This window comes from Taudactylus pleione, unplaced genomic scaffold (genome assembly GCF_031769625.1).
Source record: "Taudactylus pleione unplaced genomic scaffold, aTauple2 ptg000331l, whole genome shotgun sequence".
In the NCBI taxonomy this organism is placed as follows: domain Eukaryota; kingdom Metazoa; phylum Chordata; class Amphibia; order Anura; family Myobatrachidae; genus Taudactylus; species Taudactylus pleione.
Window position 1 is genome coordinate 612,559 of NW_028284732.1, and position 15,771 is coordinate 628,329.

Below are 15,771 nucleotides of genomic sequence, written 5' to 3' on the forward strand. Positions count from 1 at the left end.
GGACTGTCTCTCTTCAACCCTAAATACTACTTTTATTCAGGCACTCTAATTTGTAATTATTGCTATATATATATATATATATATATATATATATTACACATAGTGCAGGCACTCCTAATACAAAGACATACCCGCCGTGGTGGATAGACAGCAAACAGGGTGGGTGTCACTCTCCAGACTTCCATGAAATAACAGCCAAAGCCAGGTCACTGGGTCAACGTTTCAAGTTTAATAACTCGTCATCAGGACATACAAAAAAAATTTGCTAACCGTCTTACCTTATATACCCACCATCTCCCACCCGGTGCATCTGTTGCCTAACAGCGTGTCTTCCGGCTCCTGCTCCGTCCGCGGCGCTGGACAATGATGTCACGGGAGACCGGCGCATCGCCTAGGCAACCAGACACACTGTACCCATGTCTGAACAAGACAGCCTTGCACTGGTTGTGTGACGTGCCAGCATTTAGATGTTGGGGCCTATATCACTCACCCATACTCTGGTTCAAAAATTTTTATTAGGCACAGTCTTACTTGTACCAGTTGGTATGTTATATATGTCATCAAATGCCCCTGTGGGTTAGCGTATGTGGGTAAGACTGTTTGAACATTTAGGGAAAGAGCTGCCCAACACAGGTCTGCCATTAGACTTGCTTCGGAGGGTAAGAGCAGTGAACAACCAGTGGCACGACACTTCATTTTTGCTAGGCACTCGCTTGCCACTCTCAGATACAAACTGGTGGACCACGTGCTGCCGTTGGTTAAAGGGGGTGATAGAGGTAGATAATTGCTGCAGTTGGAGGCTACTTGGATTCACCGATTGAATATGGTGGCACCAATGGGTCTTAATGAACACTTGAGTCTAGCTTGTTTCTAGAATTTATCAATTTTCTCTAGTTCTATCTTAGCATTTCTGTGGTATGCTTGTATCAGCATTATTTGGCAGTGCTACATTAGGCTTAGGTTTCATATATGTTCCCATATGGTTTCCATTATAGTCTAGTTTTGTCTTTAATGCAGATTTTCAGGTTCTAAGTGGATGGTATTTTTCCCAGTAGTAATTGGCCATCTCTTTTTTCATTATATTTTGAGGAATGTTTTGTTTATGCAGTTCAACCAAATGCATTTTTCTCATGCTTAAAATGTAATGTTTGCTTTGTAATATCTATGTCTATGCATGCATTGAGTCCTTTTCATGTTTGTTTGTATGTGGTTACTACGGTTATGGTCTCTATGGTGATTGGGTACACGCTGCTTTTTACGGTGGGTGTGAGCCTCAGCATCGGTCATGTGGGCACATGTGCAGCGTCATTGTGTATGGTGCTGTCACATGGTTTATCTATCAGTTTGTAGTGGGCCACCTGATGGGTGTATGCCTTATTGAAGCCTACTCTAACGGCGCTCTACGTCATCGCGCATGACGCGGTCACGTGGTGCGTGTGTTCGCGCACTGCGTCATTGCGCATGATGCGGTCGCACGGTGTTTGTGTTTGCGCTGCGGGCCACCCGGCAAGTCTGGTCTGCCGGCTCGTTAGTCACGAGGGTTTCTTCTTTGTATATAAGGTAAGATTTTCTTGTGTTTGTTAAGCTTTGAAGAAATATGAATTAAAGCATCTGAAATGTTGCTACCACTTTTATCTCATGTCTATTGATTAAGTCCGTGGAGTGCTGCCTGCTTGTGGAATCTCTCTCTCTCTCTCTCTCTCTCTCTCACACTCTCTCTCTCTCTATATATATATATAATATAAATATATATATATATATGCTGCGGAATGTGATTGTTTTAAAATGTTATGTCTAAATCAGCATGGCAGCATCTAAGCAATAGTGGAAAATTACCTAAAACATTTTTTTTCAAAGCTGTGCTATTGAAATCAAGATGGCAACATCTGATAAGAGCAGTAGTGGAGAATTACCTGTAGATGAGAAGAAGACACGCGAGTTATGATGCCAGAAAAATGAAATTTTGCCTCATTCTGGGATCTGGACTTGGCGGGAGAACCCAAGTTGGGACTCAGATTTGGGAATGTTCGGTTTCTGTGAAAACTGAGCTGTTTATCTCTAACATTAACAAATAAATTCAACAATTCAGTACATCCAGCACTTACCTGTCCCCTTTCCCTCTCCATGTCCACCCCCTTCTCTTTAACCTGACATTATTATTATTATTATTATTATTATTATTCTCATTTATTTATATGGTGTCACAAGTGTTCCGCAGCACCTTACAAAGTACATAAACAAATAGGTGACCAGTGACTTACAGTACAATACAATACAATGAAATACAATACAATACAATACAATGCAGGACAAGGAACATGGAGAATATACATTGCTACATTAGTGACTATAACACCCACATAAGCAGCAGAGCATAAGCAACCAAGTGTTAGGTGCCCTAGTGCGGAGTAAGAAGTAGATGAAAGTAAAGTAGGGAGAAGCACAAGAGGGTAGAGGGACCTGCTCATAAGAGCTTACATTCTAAAAGGGAGGGGCTGACAAACAGGTATGACACAGATAGGGCATACGGGGTGGAAGGAACATGTAGCAGCAAGTTAGGATAAGAGCTGGAAGGCTTTAATGAAGTAGTGGGTGTTGAGAGCCCATTTGAATGATTATAGAGAGGTGGAGAGTCTGATGGGGAGAGGGAGAGAGTTCCAAAGGAGGGGAGCAGCACAGGCAAAATATTGGAGGCGGGAATGGGAGGAAGTTACCAGCTGGCATGAGAGAGAAGGGAGATGAGATCAGAGATGTAAATGGGAGAAGATTAGGTGAGGGCTTTGTAAGCGAGTGTGAGACCCTTGAATTCAGTTCTGAAAGGGAAGGGGAGCCAGTGGAGGGCTTGTAGGAGAGGGGAGGTAGATGTAGATCATTTGGAGAGGAAGATGAGCCAAGTAGCAGCACTGAGGTCAGACTGGAGAGGAGAGAGGGGGGATTTTGCTTTTGCAGCTTAACTCAAAATTGGATATACACAAATCTTATTTTCTCTTGATTGCTCTTATGCAATATTATGCAAATACATATTATACATTTGTACTGATGTTAATTGTTATCTGCTATTCCTTTCAAAATAAAATATTTTTAAAAACAATATTATTAGCGATGCCTAGTCAGGACATTAAGGGTACTCGGTAATATTTAACGGTATGTACAGTAGTAATCATAAAAGGCATATTAGTGGCAACTGAAAAATATGAGCAAATATTAACCACAAAGAAACAAATAAATGTTTAACTGAAAAATAGTAAAGAAACATAATGCACAAATATACAGTATAGAAATAATTGTATCACACTAATGAACAATGGAGTATTAACATCACAGCAAAATATATTATTAAATAACCACTACCATTAATGAGGTAGCACTGTGACATTAGACAAAAAAATAAAAACATTTCTAGTAAAACAACAGTCAAGTGATTTCTCTCAGAGAAGACACCTGAAACCATGTACACATATGCACATACTGTAAGCACATATATTAAGAAACACAACACAAAGTAATAAAGTAATTATTATACTTTCACTTAGAAACATTCACCTATAAATAATTTATAAAGAAATTAAATAGCATTTTTTTATGATTATTTTAGAAGTTCTTGTATACCAACATTTAAAGTTCACACTCATAACTCCATGGTTACAATATTTCTAAATTGCAAGACTAGCCTCATAAATTCATCTGAGCAACAAATTACCTTGTGCTATAATTGGTTTTGCAAGTCGGATATATAGAGTCTCACAAAATAAACCAATATGGTAAAAAACAAACAGGCAAACTCTCCTATGGAAATATTAGGGGTATTTTACTAAAGTGAGAGCTTTTAGAAATGGTGATGTTGCCTATAGCTGGGACCTGCAGTTCTACTGTAATGACAACATTTATACTCTTCTTTTTTTACACTGCACCTACACTATCAACCCACTGCCCAGGTGTGGCGGGGATAACTCTGGACTATCAGCCTAGGCCACGGGTGAACATGCAAAATCGAACAGCAAATCCCTTCTTAACCAGAAATCAGATCGAACTCGAGTTGAAAATCGAAAGCAAAATCCATTCTTAGTAAATTTGAGATTTACTGAGGGATTTTGCTGTTCAAGTTCAATTCGATCTCAGGAGATTTCAGTAATTCATAAAAATTAAACTCAAATCAAACCATTGTAAATATACCCCCAGTTGTACTCTGTATCCTGTATTTGTGTCATTCGTGACTCCATTGCCTCTTCATTGGTGCCAGCTAGTTCCATCTGTTGCAGAATTACTTACCTGCCAGCGTCACAGCGTTCATGCTGTTTCCTGGGTTCCATCTACCACTGTGTATCAGCCCTGTCAATGACTCAGCTCTCACATTGTGCACAGATCTGCTACTCACCTGCCGCTGTGTCTTCAACACCCACCAGCATTGCAGCGTCCATGCTGTTTACGATCTTGGAGCCATACACCACTGTGCTCTGTTACTTGCCTATCCTGCAGTTCCCATACTGCATACAAGTTGGCTTAACCATCGCACTCCAGCCTGCAAGTATACCTCTTCTATTTACCTGTGAACTGTGCTAGCCTGCTGTCTTATTCCATCATACTGCTGGGGCTTTGCATGTTAGTTGTTTATGCTCTTCTACTCTGTGCTCAGTGGTTGTCCAGGTATATAGTGATACTATTCTGCTAAGTGGTATTGGGGTCCCTGCACTGTGTGCTGTTGTCTTGGGCTAGTTCAGGGAAGGGTTGGTCTGGTTGGCCTCCTGAGGTCTCTAGGCAAGGGGATCCCAGTGGTCTGGGTAACTGGCTCGGTTTCAGTCTAGCATACTTGCATAAGACAAGTCCATGGTTCCTTCACTGGCACACTAGGGGGCAGACTAGATGGGCCTAGTGGTTCTAATCTGCCATTGAATTCTATGTCTCTATGTTTCTGTTTCTATACCTGTGTTCTTGGTGATACTCATGAGCAAAGGTTAAATAAAACCTCATAATTTTGTTTGTAGATCCATTCAGTCCAAGGGTCCTGAACTGGATATACAAAATACTCACACTGTGAAACCCTGCGTCAGACGTGACCCTACTCCATCCCTGACTCTCTCCTCTGTCTAGGCTGCTGCTAAGCAACACGGCACATCTGTCTATGATTGGCTCTCACTGTCTCAAGAGCTAATCACAGTGCAGATCGGGCAGCACAGACGGTATAATGGTTAGCATTACTGCCTCACAGCATTGAGGTAGTGGGTTCGATTCCCACCACGGCCCTAAAGCTGGGTACACACCTAAAGATTTTCTGTCTAACCATCCAACTAGTTGATTGGTTGGAATGAAAATCTGGTAACGTATGGGAGTAACTGATGATCAGCAATTTGCTACTAAATGCCAGAAAACAGATGAAAATGGTCGTCAGACAAGTTTGTTAAATGTTTGATCTAAACAATTTGTTCAAACAACAGTTTTTGTCCATTTTTTGGCATTTGGGAGCAAATTGCTGATCATCATTTACTCCCATACCTTACCAGATTTTCATTCCAACCAATCAACTAGTTGGATGGTTGGACAGAAAATCTTTAGTTGTGTATGCACTCTAACTGTGCGGAGTTTGTATATTCTCCCTGTGCTTTTGTGGGTTTCCTCCGGGTACTCCGGTTTCCTCCCACACTCCAAAAAATATACTAGTAGGTTAATTGGCTTCCACCAAAACTTAACCCTAGTTTGTATGTGTGTGCATTTACTGTACATGTGGTAGGGAATATAGATTGTAAGCTCCACTGGGGCAGGGACTGATGTGAGTGGCCAAATATGCTCTGTAAAGTGCTGTGGAATATGTGTGCACTATATAAATAACTGGTAATAATTAAATTAATAAATATCCTGCAGCAGTCACTCACTCACACAGTACAACTGTTTTTTCTGTGACTTAATTCATTCCAATCCATCTAGCTTTTTCAGCACCCTGGCCAGCTCCTATACAGCAGCTTGGTGCAATGCTTTTTTCTGTGACTTGTTTAACTAAAATCATAACTGCTCAGCTCCCTTTTGTCATAGATGAATGGTTCATGCACTTAAACCTTCCTCCACCAATGCTGTATAGAATAGTGAAAACCCCATCAAAATGTGTTCAATGGTTCAAGAGATTAGCCCAAACAAATAGACAGACCCCTAAACCAGGGTCTTCATTTTACATATAGAGAGAGATAGAGATTCATGGTGATACGATCTTGGTGGGACCTCCAAAACTGTTAGTTGTTTTGATGTATTTTTCCATACAATGCACTTGGGGAATGCCCAATAATATTGGTTTTCTGTGCAATAAATAAATTATGTCTAAATTTTGAATTTAGCATCCAGCAGGATTACATACTGCAAATTTATAAAGTTGATATCAATACATTAAATATTGTTTACTTACAAAGTGAATTTGTAGGTAATCACAATGCACTGAGTTCAGAAACAGGTAGCTCCTCTACCAATATCACTGGTATATTTTAATAGTCCTGACTGGAATTTGCATAACAAGATTAATCCATTCCAGCTGCTGTACTTTAGAAGTTTAGGCGAGTACAGTACTTTTTTTTACATAGTACCAGAACCCTTTCTCATAGAAAACAAAGCACAAGGTACTTATATATTTGGAGTAATCATGAACAGATTTATATATTATTTTGAATTATTTATTATAAAATAATTGCTGATTACTCCCAAATAATGAAAACCGCATGAGCAAAATCTGCTAAAAGTACCAATTTACTCCTAGACAAACTATATTGGGATGAAAATGCACTTTTTCCTGTTCCTGCAAAGGAAGAACAGGAGACGCAAGCAAGTGTTCATGCAGTTGACACAAATAAAGTGGATGCATCCACAAGTATGCAGTTTAGTAGGCATATCTCTTGTACTGGACGGTTAGTGCAACAATTATGATTACTATTAGCAGCACTTTCTAGCCATAAAACACAACAAACAGGCCCTGGGCTCCCCTGGGTTCAATTGAATTTGTAGGTAATCACAATGCACTGAGTTCAGAAACAGGTAGCTCCTCTACCAATATCACTGGTATATTTTAATAGTCCTGACTGGAATTTGCATAACAAGATTAATCCATTCCAGCTGCTGTACTTTAGAAGTTTAGGCGAGTACAGTACTTTTTTTACATAGTACCAGAACCCTTTCTCATAGAAAACAAAGCACAAGGTACTTATATATTTGGAGTAATCATGAACAGATTTATATATTATTTTGAATTATTTATTATAAAATAATTGCTGATTACTCCCAAATAATGAAAACCGCATGAGCAAAATCTGCTAAAAGTACCAATTTACTCCTAGACAAACTATATTGGGATGAAAATGCACTTTTTCCTGTTCCTGCAAAGGAAGAACAGGAGACGCAAGCAAGTGTTCATGCAGTTGACACAAATAAAGTGGATGCATCCACAAGTATGCAGTTTAGTAGGCATATCTCTTGTACTGGACGATTAGTGCAACAATTATGATTACTATTAGCAGCACTTTCTAGCCATAAAACACAACAAACAGGCCCTGGGCTCCCCTGGGTTCAATTGATACCAAAAATGTTATATGATATACATACAATATGGGAGGTCAAAAAATGGTGACTAGATAGGTATTAATGTTGAACTGGCAGCAGCCGTCAGACTGGAGGAACTGGATCTTCCATTAATAGAAACAACCCAAAAAACACACACACTGACAGGCGCTAGCCAGCATAAAATTTAATAGACAAAAAAATAATAAAATCAAAACATATTAAAATGGCATGAAGGCAAACAGAATTATAAAAAGACACATGAAAAATAAAAAATATGGAATAGATTATAGTGCTCAATATGTACAAAATAGCGACCAATGCAGAAGATAATTGTTACTGGCACAAATGTGCCCTTCTGAGTATGAACCTAGAACATATGATCATATGAGATAAACACAATTAGTCAACTTTTAATAGTTCAGTAATGGTTTGTTTCCATAAACCAAAAAACACACTTGAATTTGGATACTCCGTATCTATTGCAGCAATAAGAAACAATGTATGTTATTTTGGAAGAAACAATAATGCCAGAGCTCCGTATTTCCTCAACAGAGGGTTGGTATAACACAGTTCTGGTTTGAGGTTATTGTTAGAAGGTCTCAGCTCCAATGCTGTTAAAAAAAGTCTGATAAAACACCCTTCTAAAACAGGGTATAATTAATAAGGTGGCTATACAGATAAGCCACTCCAACTTAGGTAAAGACTGCAAAGCCGTAGGTTTTGTGCAGTAGCAGTATGCTACATGTAGAAAAAAAAAAAGATTTATATATACTGGTTAGGCATGCATGCTAGTTTTAAATGGTATGACTCACGATCCTGCACGAATCCACCCAGCTAGCTGGGACTTGCCTCTTAGCTCTCTGCAGACACGTGCATATCCAGCGGTATAAGTAATCTGTCTGATGCAGTCACCCGTCGGTGATCTGAGACCTCAAAGGTATTAAAACAGTCCTCGGTAGCACCGCCAGTGGCCTGGTTGAGTCGGCTAGCAGTCTATTGCTTCTCTACGCATTTCTCCACCTGCAGAATGTCAACGGCTTCCTCAGGAGACAATGACTGCTAACCGACTCAACCAGGCCACTGGCGGTGCTACAGAGGACTGTTTTAATACCTTTGAGGTCTCAGATCACCGACGGGTGACCGCATCAGACAGATTACTTATACTGCTGGATATGCACGCGTCCGCAGAGAGCTAAGAGGCAAGTCCCAGCTGGCTGGGTGGATTCGTGCAGGATCGTGAGTCATACCATTTAAAACTAGCATGTATGCCTAACCAGTATATATAAATTTATTTTTTTCTCTACATGTAGCATACTGCTACTGCACAAAACCTACGGCTTCGCAGTCTTTACCTAAGTTGGAGTGGCTTGTCTGTATAGCCACCTTATTAATTATACCCTGTTTTAGAAGGGTGTTTTATCAGACTTTTTTTTAAAAGCATTGGAGCTGAGACCTTCTAACAATAACCTCAAACCAGAACTGTGTTATACCAACCCTCTGTTGAGGAAATACGGAGCTCTGGCATTATTGTTTCTTCCAAAATAACATACATTGTTTCTTATTGCTGCAATAGATATGGAGTATCCAAATTCAAGTGTGTTTTTTGGTTTATGGAAACAAACCATTACTGAACTATTAAAAGTTGACTAATTGTGTTTATCTCATATGATCATATGTTCTAGGTTCATACTCAGAAGGGCACATTTGTGCCAGTAACAATTATCTTCTGCATTGGCCGCTATTTTGTACATATTGAGCACTATAATCTATTCCATATTTTTTATTTTTCATGTGTCTTTTTATAATTCTGTTTGCCTTCATGCCATTTTAATATGTTTTGATTTTATAATTTTTTTGTCTATTAAATTTTATGCTGGCTAGCGCCTGTCAGTGTATGTGTTTTTTGGGTACTTTCTAGCCATGTCTCATTAGCCACTTGCATATGCAGGGGCAGAACTATGGGAGACAATGGAGGCACCTGCCACCGGGCTCCAGCTCTGAAGGGGCACCTCCTCCGTTGTCCACAACATATTCACCCCACTTAGGGCTATAACTATGTACCCGGAGTCAGGGCCGGTGCAAGGTTTCAGGGCACCCTAGGCAAAGGTTCACAATGCCGCCCCTGAATAATATTCACATGACCCAAATTAAAGGGATGATTCCCCCTGCAGTGCCCCCAGTAGTAATGCCCCCAGTTGTAATACGCTTGTAGTGCCCCCAGTAGTAATGCTCCCTGCACTGCCCCCAGTAGTAATGCTCCCTGCACTGCTCCCAGTAGTAATGCCCTTGTGCCCCCAGTAGTAATGCCCTTGCAGTGCCCCTAGTAATGCTCCCTGCAGTGCCCCCAGTAGTAATGTTCCATGCAGTGCCCCCAGTAGTAATGTTCCATGCAGTGCCCCCAGTAATAATGCTCCCTGCAGTGCCCCCAGTTGTAATGCCCTTGTAGTGCCCCCAGTAGTAATGCCCTTGTAGTGCCCCCAGTAGTAAGGGCCCCTGTTGTGCCCCCAGTTGTAGTGCTCCCAATAGCGCCCCCATATGATGCCCCCAGTAGCAATGTTCCCTGCAGTGCCCCCAGTAATAATGCTCCCTGCAGTGCCCCCAGTAGTAATGTTCCATGCAGTGCCCCCAGTAATAATGCTCCCTGCACTGCCCCCAGTAGTAATGCTCCCTGCACTGCTCCCAGTAGTAATGCCCTTGTGCCCCCAGTAGTAATGCCCTTGTAGTGCCCCCAGTAGTAATGCTCCCTGCAGTGCCCCCAGTAGTAATGCTCCCTGCAGTGCCCCCAGTAGTAATGTTCCATGCAGTGCACCCAGTAATAATGCTCCCTGCAGTGCCCCCAGTTGTAATGTTCCGTGCAGTGCCCCCAGTAGTAATGCCCCTTGAAGTGCCCCCAGTAGTAAGGGCCCCTGTAGTGCCCCCAGTTGTAGTGCTCCCAATAGCGCCCCCATATGATGCCCCCACATAGTAATGTTCCCTGCAGTGCCCCCTGTAGTAATGCCCCTTGAAGTGCCCCCAGTAGTAAAGGCCCCTGTAGTGCCCCCCAGTTGTAGTGCTCCCAATAGTGCCCCCATATGATGCCCCCAGTAGTAAGGCCCCTGTAGTACCCCCAATAGTAAGGCTCCTGTAGTGCCCCCATATGATGCCCCCAGTAGTGTCCCCTGTTGTAAGCCCCTCCCCATGAGCGCACACACACACAAAAATACTTACCTTAATCCCCTGCTCCAGTGCATGCTGCCGTCCGTCCCCGGCAGCCGCTCCTCGGAACTATGGGAGTGACTTCATGACGTCACTCCCATAGTGCACTGCGGGACCCAGAAGCCGGAGCTTAGGAGTGAGCTCCGTCCTCCGGCTTCCCCTGGTGCCGGGGGGAGAGAGGAGGCAGGCACCCGCTGGTAACACAATCTCAGCGGGCACCCGGCAAATGCATAGCAATCGCACCCCCTGCACCCTCCATAGTTACGGCGGACTCAGAAGCGCCCTCCAGTGGCTGGTACCCCTAGGAAGCTGCCTAAGCTTGCCTAGTGGAAGCACCAGCCCTGCCCAGAGTGTACCGTCACGGTCGCCCAATACATGGCACCCCTTCCAGGCACCTGAGAAACCACCATACACTTAGGAGAGCTCCATGTCAGACCATCAGCTGCTGCCTTCGTCTATCTATAGCCTGCTTGCATGCAAATTGCCACAATACAGTGCCAGCAGCTGTGACTGGGGGGGGGGGAGGGGCACCAAATTATACCTTGCCTCTGGGCGTCTGGGATGAACTTACGCCACTGTGCGTATGACCCCTCTAGGTGTTAGTATTAAAAGCAATAGAATAACAGCTGCATTATATGATAGTAATTAGATCTATTTGTATTGCTTGGCATTTCTTTTTGGATTACTGTGGGAAATAATTATTTTCAATCTTTAAAGTGATGAACAACAAATGTAAATTAGTTTCTAATTAATTACATTTTATGTGAAATATGCACCATTTACATTTATTAATAATGGACATGATAATATTCTATCTTGTGTATATGCCATTTCAATACATTTATTTATTGTTTACAAACAGTCTATACACTATATACAATATATTCATTGTGAAGAAAATAAAGCCTTATTTATTTTTTAACTTTCTTCTCCTGACAAATACAGGAACTTCTAAGAGCGTGAGACCAAAATGCCAGACTGGGATGCCTGTGCCTTTTCCAAGTGGCTATTTTTTAAAAAATCATTGGTATTCTCTATTTTGCAACTTATCTTCGGATGAACCCTTTTTTCATATTCAAACATGTCTAGCTGGAAAAATGATATATCTGATGGGGGATTCAACAATTCGTCAGTGGATAGAATACTTCCCAAAAGTCCTGAAGTGTATGTACATATATTGTCCATATTTCAGCTGCACAAATCTATTATTTTCATAGGTTTTTATTTCTATTTATTTATTTTGGTGTTTTGTTACAAAGCAAAATATTTTCTTTCAAAATTGGAAGAAGCTACGTAGCACCATCTGTAGTTACAATTTGCAAATGGCCAGTTCTTACAATGATTCATATATGGCACTGCAAACATTTCTGTCCAAACATTTATTTGGCAATGTATAGTATCAGTTAGTCCTACTATGGGGCAGACAACATTAGTTGCCTGCAATGCTCTGCAATAGTGAATAGTGGATAGCAGGGGTAGATGATCTTTTTCAACACATTTGATGACAATGACATGTTGGCAGCAATGTCCAGCTCACAAATAGATAAATATTTGTATTAACACTCTTAATCTACAGTATTTGCAGCAGAAGACAGCAACATTTTGGATACCAAATTGAAATCCATCTAATGGTTGCAGGCTTAAGAGATTTAAAAATATTTTATGGACTTTTCTTTCCATTATATGATTAAAACATACTCTACTTGACAATATTTAAGTATTGAAAGAATTAATATTTTTGACCCATCATTCGTGGGTTGCTAAGTGGTATAGTTGGTGCTACAGGGTTTCTAGGAGTCTCCCAAAATATTCAAGAATTTTAATAATGTTCCGGGAGAGTTGGTGAATGTGGATTAAAACATTCTATTAAATTTTAAATCAAATGAGTTGTTTCTGCTTGTTTACTGAAATCTGCTTTTACATAATCAGTTTTTATCTTGGTAATATATGTAATATTGCTTCTATAGGACCACATTTCTCTTGCTCTAGTTAGTAAAACTATTTATAATTTGTATGTGTTAGTGAGTAATTTACTTGCCTCTTTATACAGTAGAATGGTTTGACACACCAAGACAGAAGAGAAGTAACACAGAGCCTGATTCACTACCGTACGCAACTGTGTATGCAATAGCGATTAAGCACGCAGTTCAACTGCAATAGTATGCTAATTCATTGTAATTGCTATTCCCTTGCAGCACTGCACAAGGATGCCCACTTTACCTTACACACATTCGTAATGTTTAGCAGGACTGCAAAACCATCAGTGCAATCGAGTACCATCGCAGCCTCATGCACACTTTCCCAAGATCTGACCTTACTCAGAAATTACTAACAACCACACATGCTATGAGACCTCAGACTGCGTAGGCTATTGCAGTGGATAATTTATGCACACCCATGCAACGGCATGCGAATGCACTGGCACGCCTGCGTTTCACCACCCACAAACGGCTCTTCCTGTCAATCACTCCATGAAGGGTCTGCGTAGCTGCTGTGATCACAGTCCTGATCACAATAGCTAGTTTGCGCACATGCACTGTGATGCATATTAATAAGCAGAATGCGACAATCAGGCGATTGCGTGCATAATCGCAGTTGTGTATGGTAGTGAATCAAGCCCACTGTCTTCTAAATTTAATACCTTCAAAATTCTGGCATAGTTTTTATGTTTATATATTCTTGAATATACAGATTTGTATGAAGAATTTAGGATTGAAATGTATCTCATAATATTTAATATACTTCTAACAAAATCTGATGACAACAAAGTTCTTAAACAGAAGAAAAGAAACAAGTTACAATATATATTTTTGAATAATTTTTTTTTTTGTTGCAGCTCTGAAGTTTTTTGACAATCATGAAAGCGGCTGGCAGAAAAACATCATGGCTTTAGATTTAACAAATAACATTTATATACAGTGGAAGAAGCATGGACACCCATTTGTTACTAAAAGCTACTTCAATATGAAAGAAGATTCCTATGTCACAAGTCAAATCAACCGACTTAGTGGTGGCTCTAACACAGTTATTGTCATTGCTCTAGGACAACATTTCAGACCCTTCCCTATTGCTCTGTTTATCAGAAGACTTCTCAATGTACGCAAAGCTATAGAAAATCTGTTCTTGAGAAGCCCAGATACAAAGGTCATCATAAAGTCAGAAAACACAAGAGAAATAAATAAAGATGTTGAGCGATTCAGTGATTTTCATGGATATATTCAATATATTTTAGCGAAGGACATCTTCAAAGGACTTAATGTTGGGGTAATTGATGCATGGGACATGACAACAGCTATTGGATCTTATATCCTTCACCCATCAGAGACAGTCCTTCAGAATCAAATCAACATGTTCCTGTCTTATATTTGCTAAATAATTGTGGATCATTTACATATTATTTTATTGTTTATAAAATTAGATTAATACGAGTACTATACAAAACAATATCCAGTTTTAATAAATGTAAGTTTTGTATATTTTTACTATGCTATTTTTAATGCTAAAACTTAAGAAAATATATAGTCATATTTTTGGTACAAAACCCTTTTTTTGTCTGTAATGGCCTGGACTTGTTGGTAGGGTGAAGACTAATTAGTGTTAAGGTTTAGGTTCAGTCCATAGTAAGCATTGTAGGTACATTCCTATGGTATAATATATCTGATCAGTTTATACAGTATTTGTCATTAGAAGAAGGGAGGTGTAGTGCATTTGTTTGATGCCAAGATAAAATTTAGCGTTTAATAAATGTTCAATAAAATGTTTTAAAAACTAACTGAAATAAAAGAAAACTGTAAATTGAAAGAAATGTCTAGAAATAGAATCTGAAAAAATATGTTTTATTTTAATTTTGTCTCTTCTCTATACATATATCTCAGACTACTTAGATTACAATCAGTCTTACAATATTAGAGGTTATAAGGGTTCAATGACCTCATACATACATAATATCAAGCGGCCGATTAACAAATAATAGTCACATCACGTCTGTATATATGTGTCATAAATCAGTCTACAATTGATACAGTCACTGTATTGTTTACACAGAATACAACCTATTTATCTGTGATCTAAAAACCACACAATTACATCTCATTCTATATACAGTTTAAGTGATAGTAATCAACAATCCAAATGTTATTCAATCCTTAATTAGAAGATCATACTACTGTATCTTTGTTCTGTTCAAGTGCGTTTAGCATAAGCAAATCAAAACTGATCATGCTGCTTTGTTTATAATGAGTCTTGCACATAGGTTTTCAGTCCATGTCAAGTCTGTTACCCTCACACTTTATAAAACAGAGATGTGCACTAACGCAGCATTTTTGTTTTAGTTCTAAATCATTGTTGTGTTTTGGTTTGGTCAAAACCACCCTCAACTTTTTTGGTTTGGGATTTTTTTTTTTAATGTAAAAAACAGCTAAAATCATGTAATGTGGATCTGTTCTTGTTCCTACAGTATTATTGAGATCGAGTAACAGACTAGGGGGCCCATTTATTAATGATCGCATTTTGCAATGCGATCAGGGCATGCAGTATGTATGTATGATCCGGCACATGCAGGGTGACGGGCTCCAAAAGGAGCCCGCTCCTGCGATGTGGCTGGAGGCTGCTGCACATGCGCAGTCCCGTGGACTGCACATGAGCGGCGCCCATTGCCGGCAAAGGGATCTGGGAGATTCCTCCGCTGGCTGACATGCGGTAGGTCCCCATAGGCTACAGCAGCTAACGCTATCTTCAGATAGCCCATTTGGGAGCATCGCATTCCCCATAGAAACCTATGGGGGAGGTGGCTGCCAGCAGCTATGGAGGGATCGCAGCAGGTATCGGAGATAGCTGCTGCGGTCCCTCCTTCATACATCCGGGGTATACTTAGTATTTGAGGTAAACCCCCGAAAACATTTGTTGTTTTCTGGGAATTTACCTCAAATTCCCTTTGATAAATGGGCCCCTAGTAGTCTTCATGCCAATACAGCAAGGTGGGCAAAGCCCAAAAAGAAAAGTAATGTATGATGAAATTATCCTTGAGCCCTCTCACCAACCTGTATA

General features: G+C 40.3%; 1 protein-coding gene across 1 annotated transcript in view; it reads left to right on the plus strand.

Moving 5' to 3' along the window:
- LOC148509122 (NXPE family member 2-like) overlaps positions 1-14,406 on the plus strand; it is a 157,742-nt gene extending 143,336 nt beyond the window's left edge. The window contains exons 3-4 of the mRNA XM_088443546.1: positions 11,671-11,889; positions 13,562-14,406. Of these exons, the coding sequence (XP_088299672.1) occupies positions 11,709-11,889; positions 13,562-14,097 (717 nt within the window). The 5' untranslated portion in view covers positions 11,671-11,708 and the 3' untranslated portion in view covers positions 14,098-14,406. The remainder of the gene's footprint in view (positions 1-11,670; positions 11,890-13,561) is intronic.
- Positions 14,407-15,771: the final 1,365 nt, after the last annotated feature.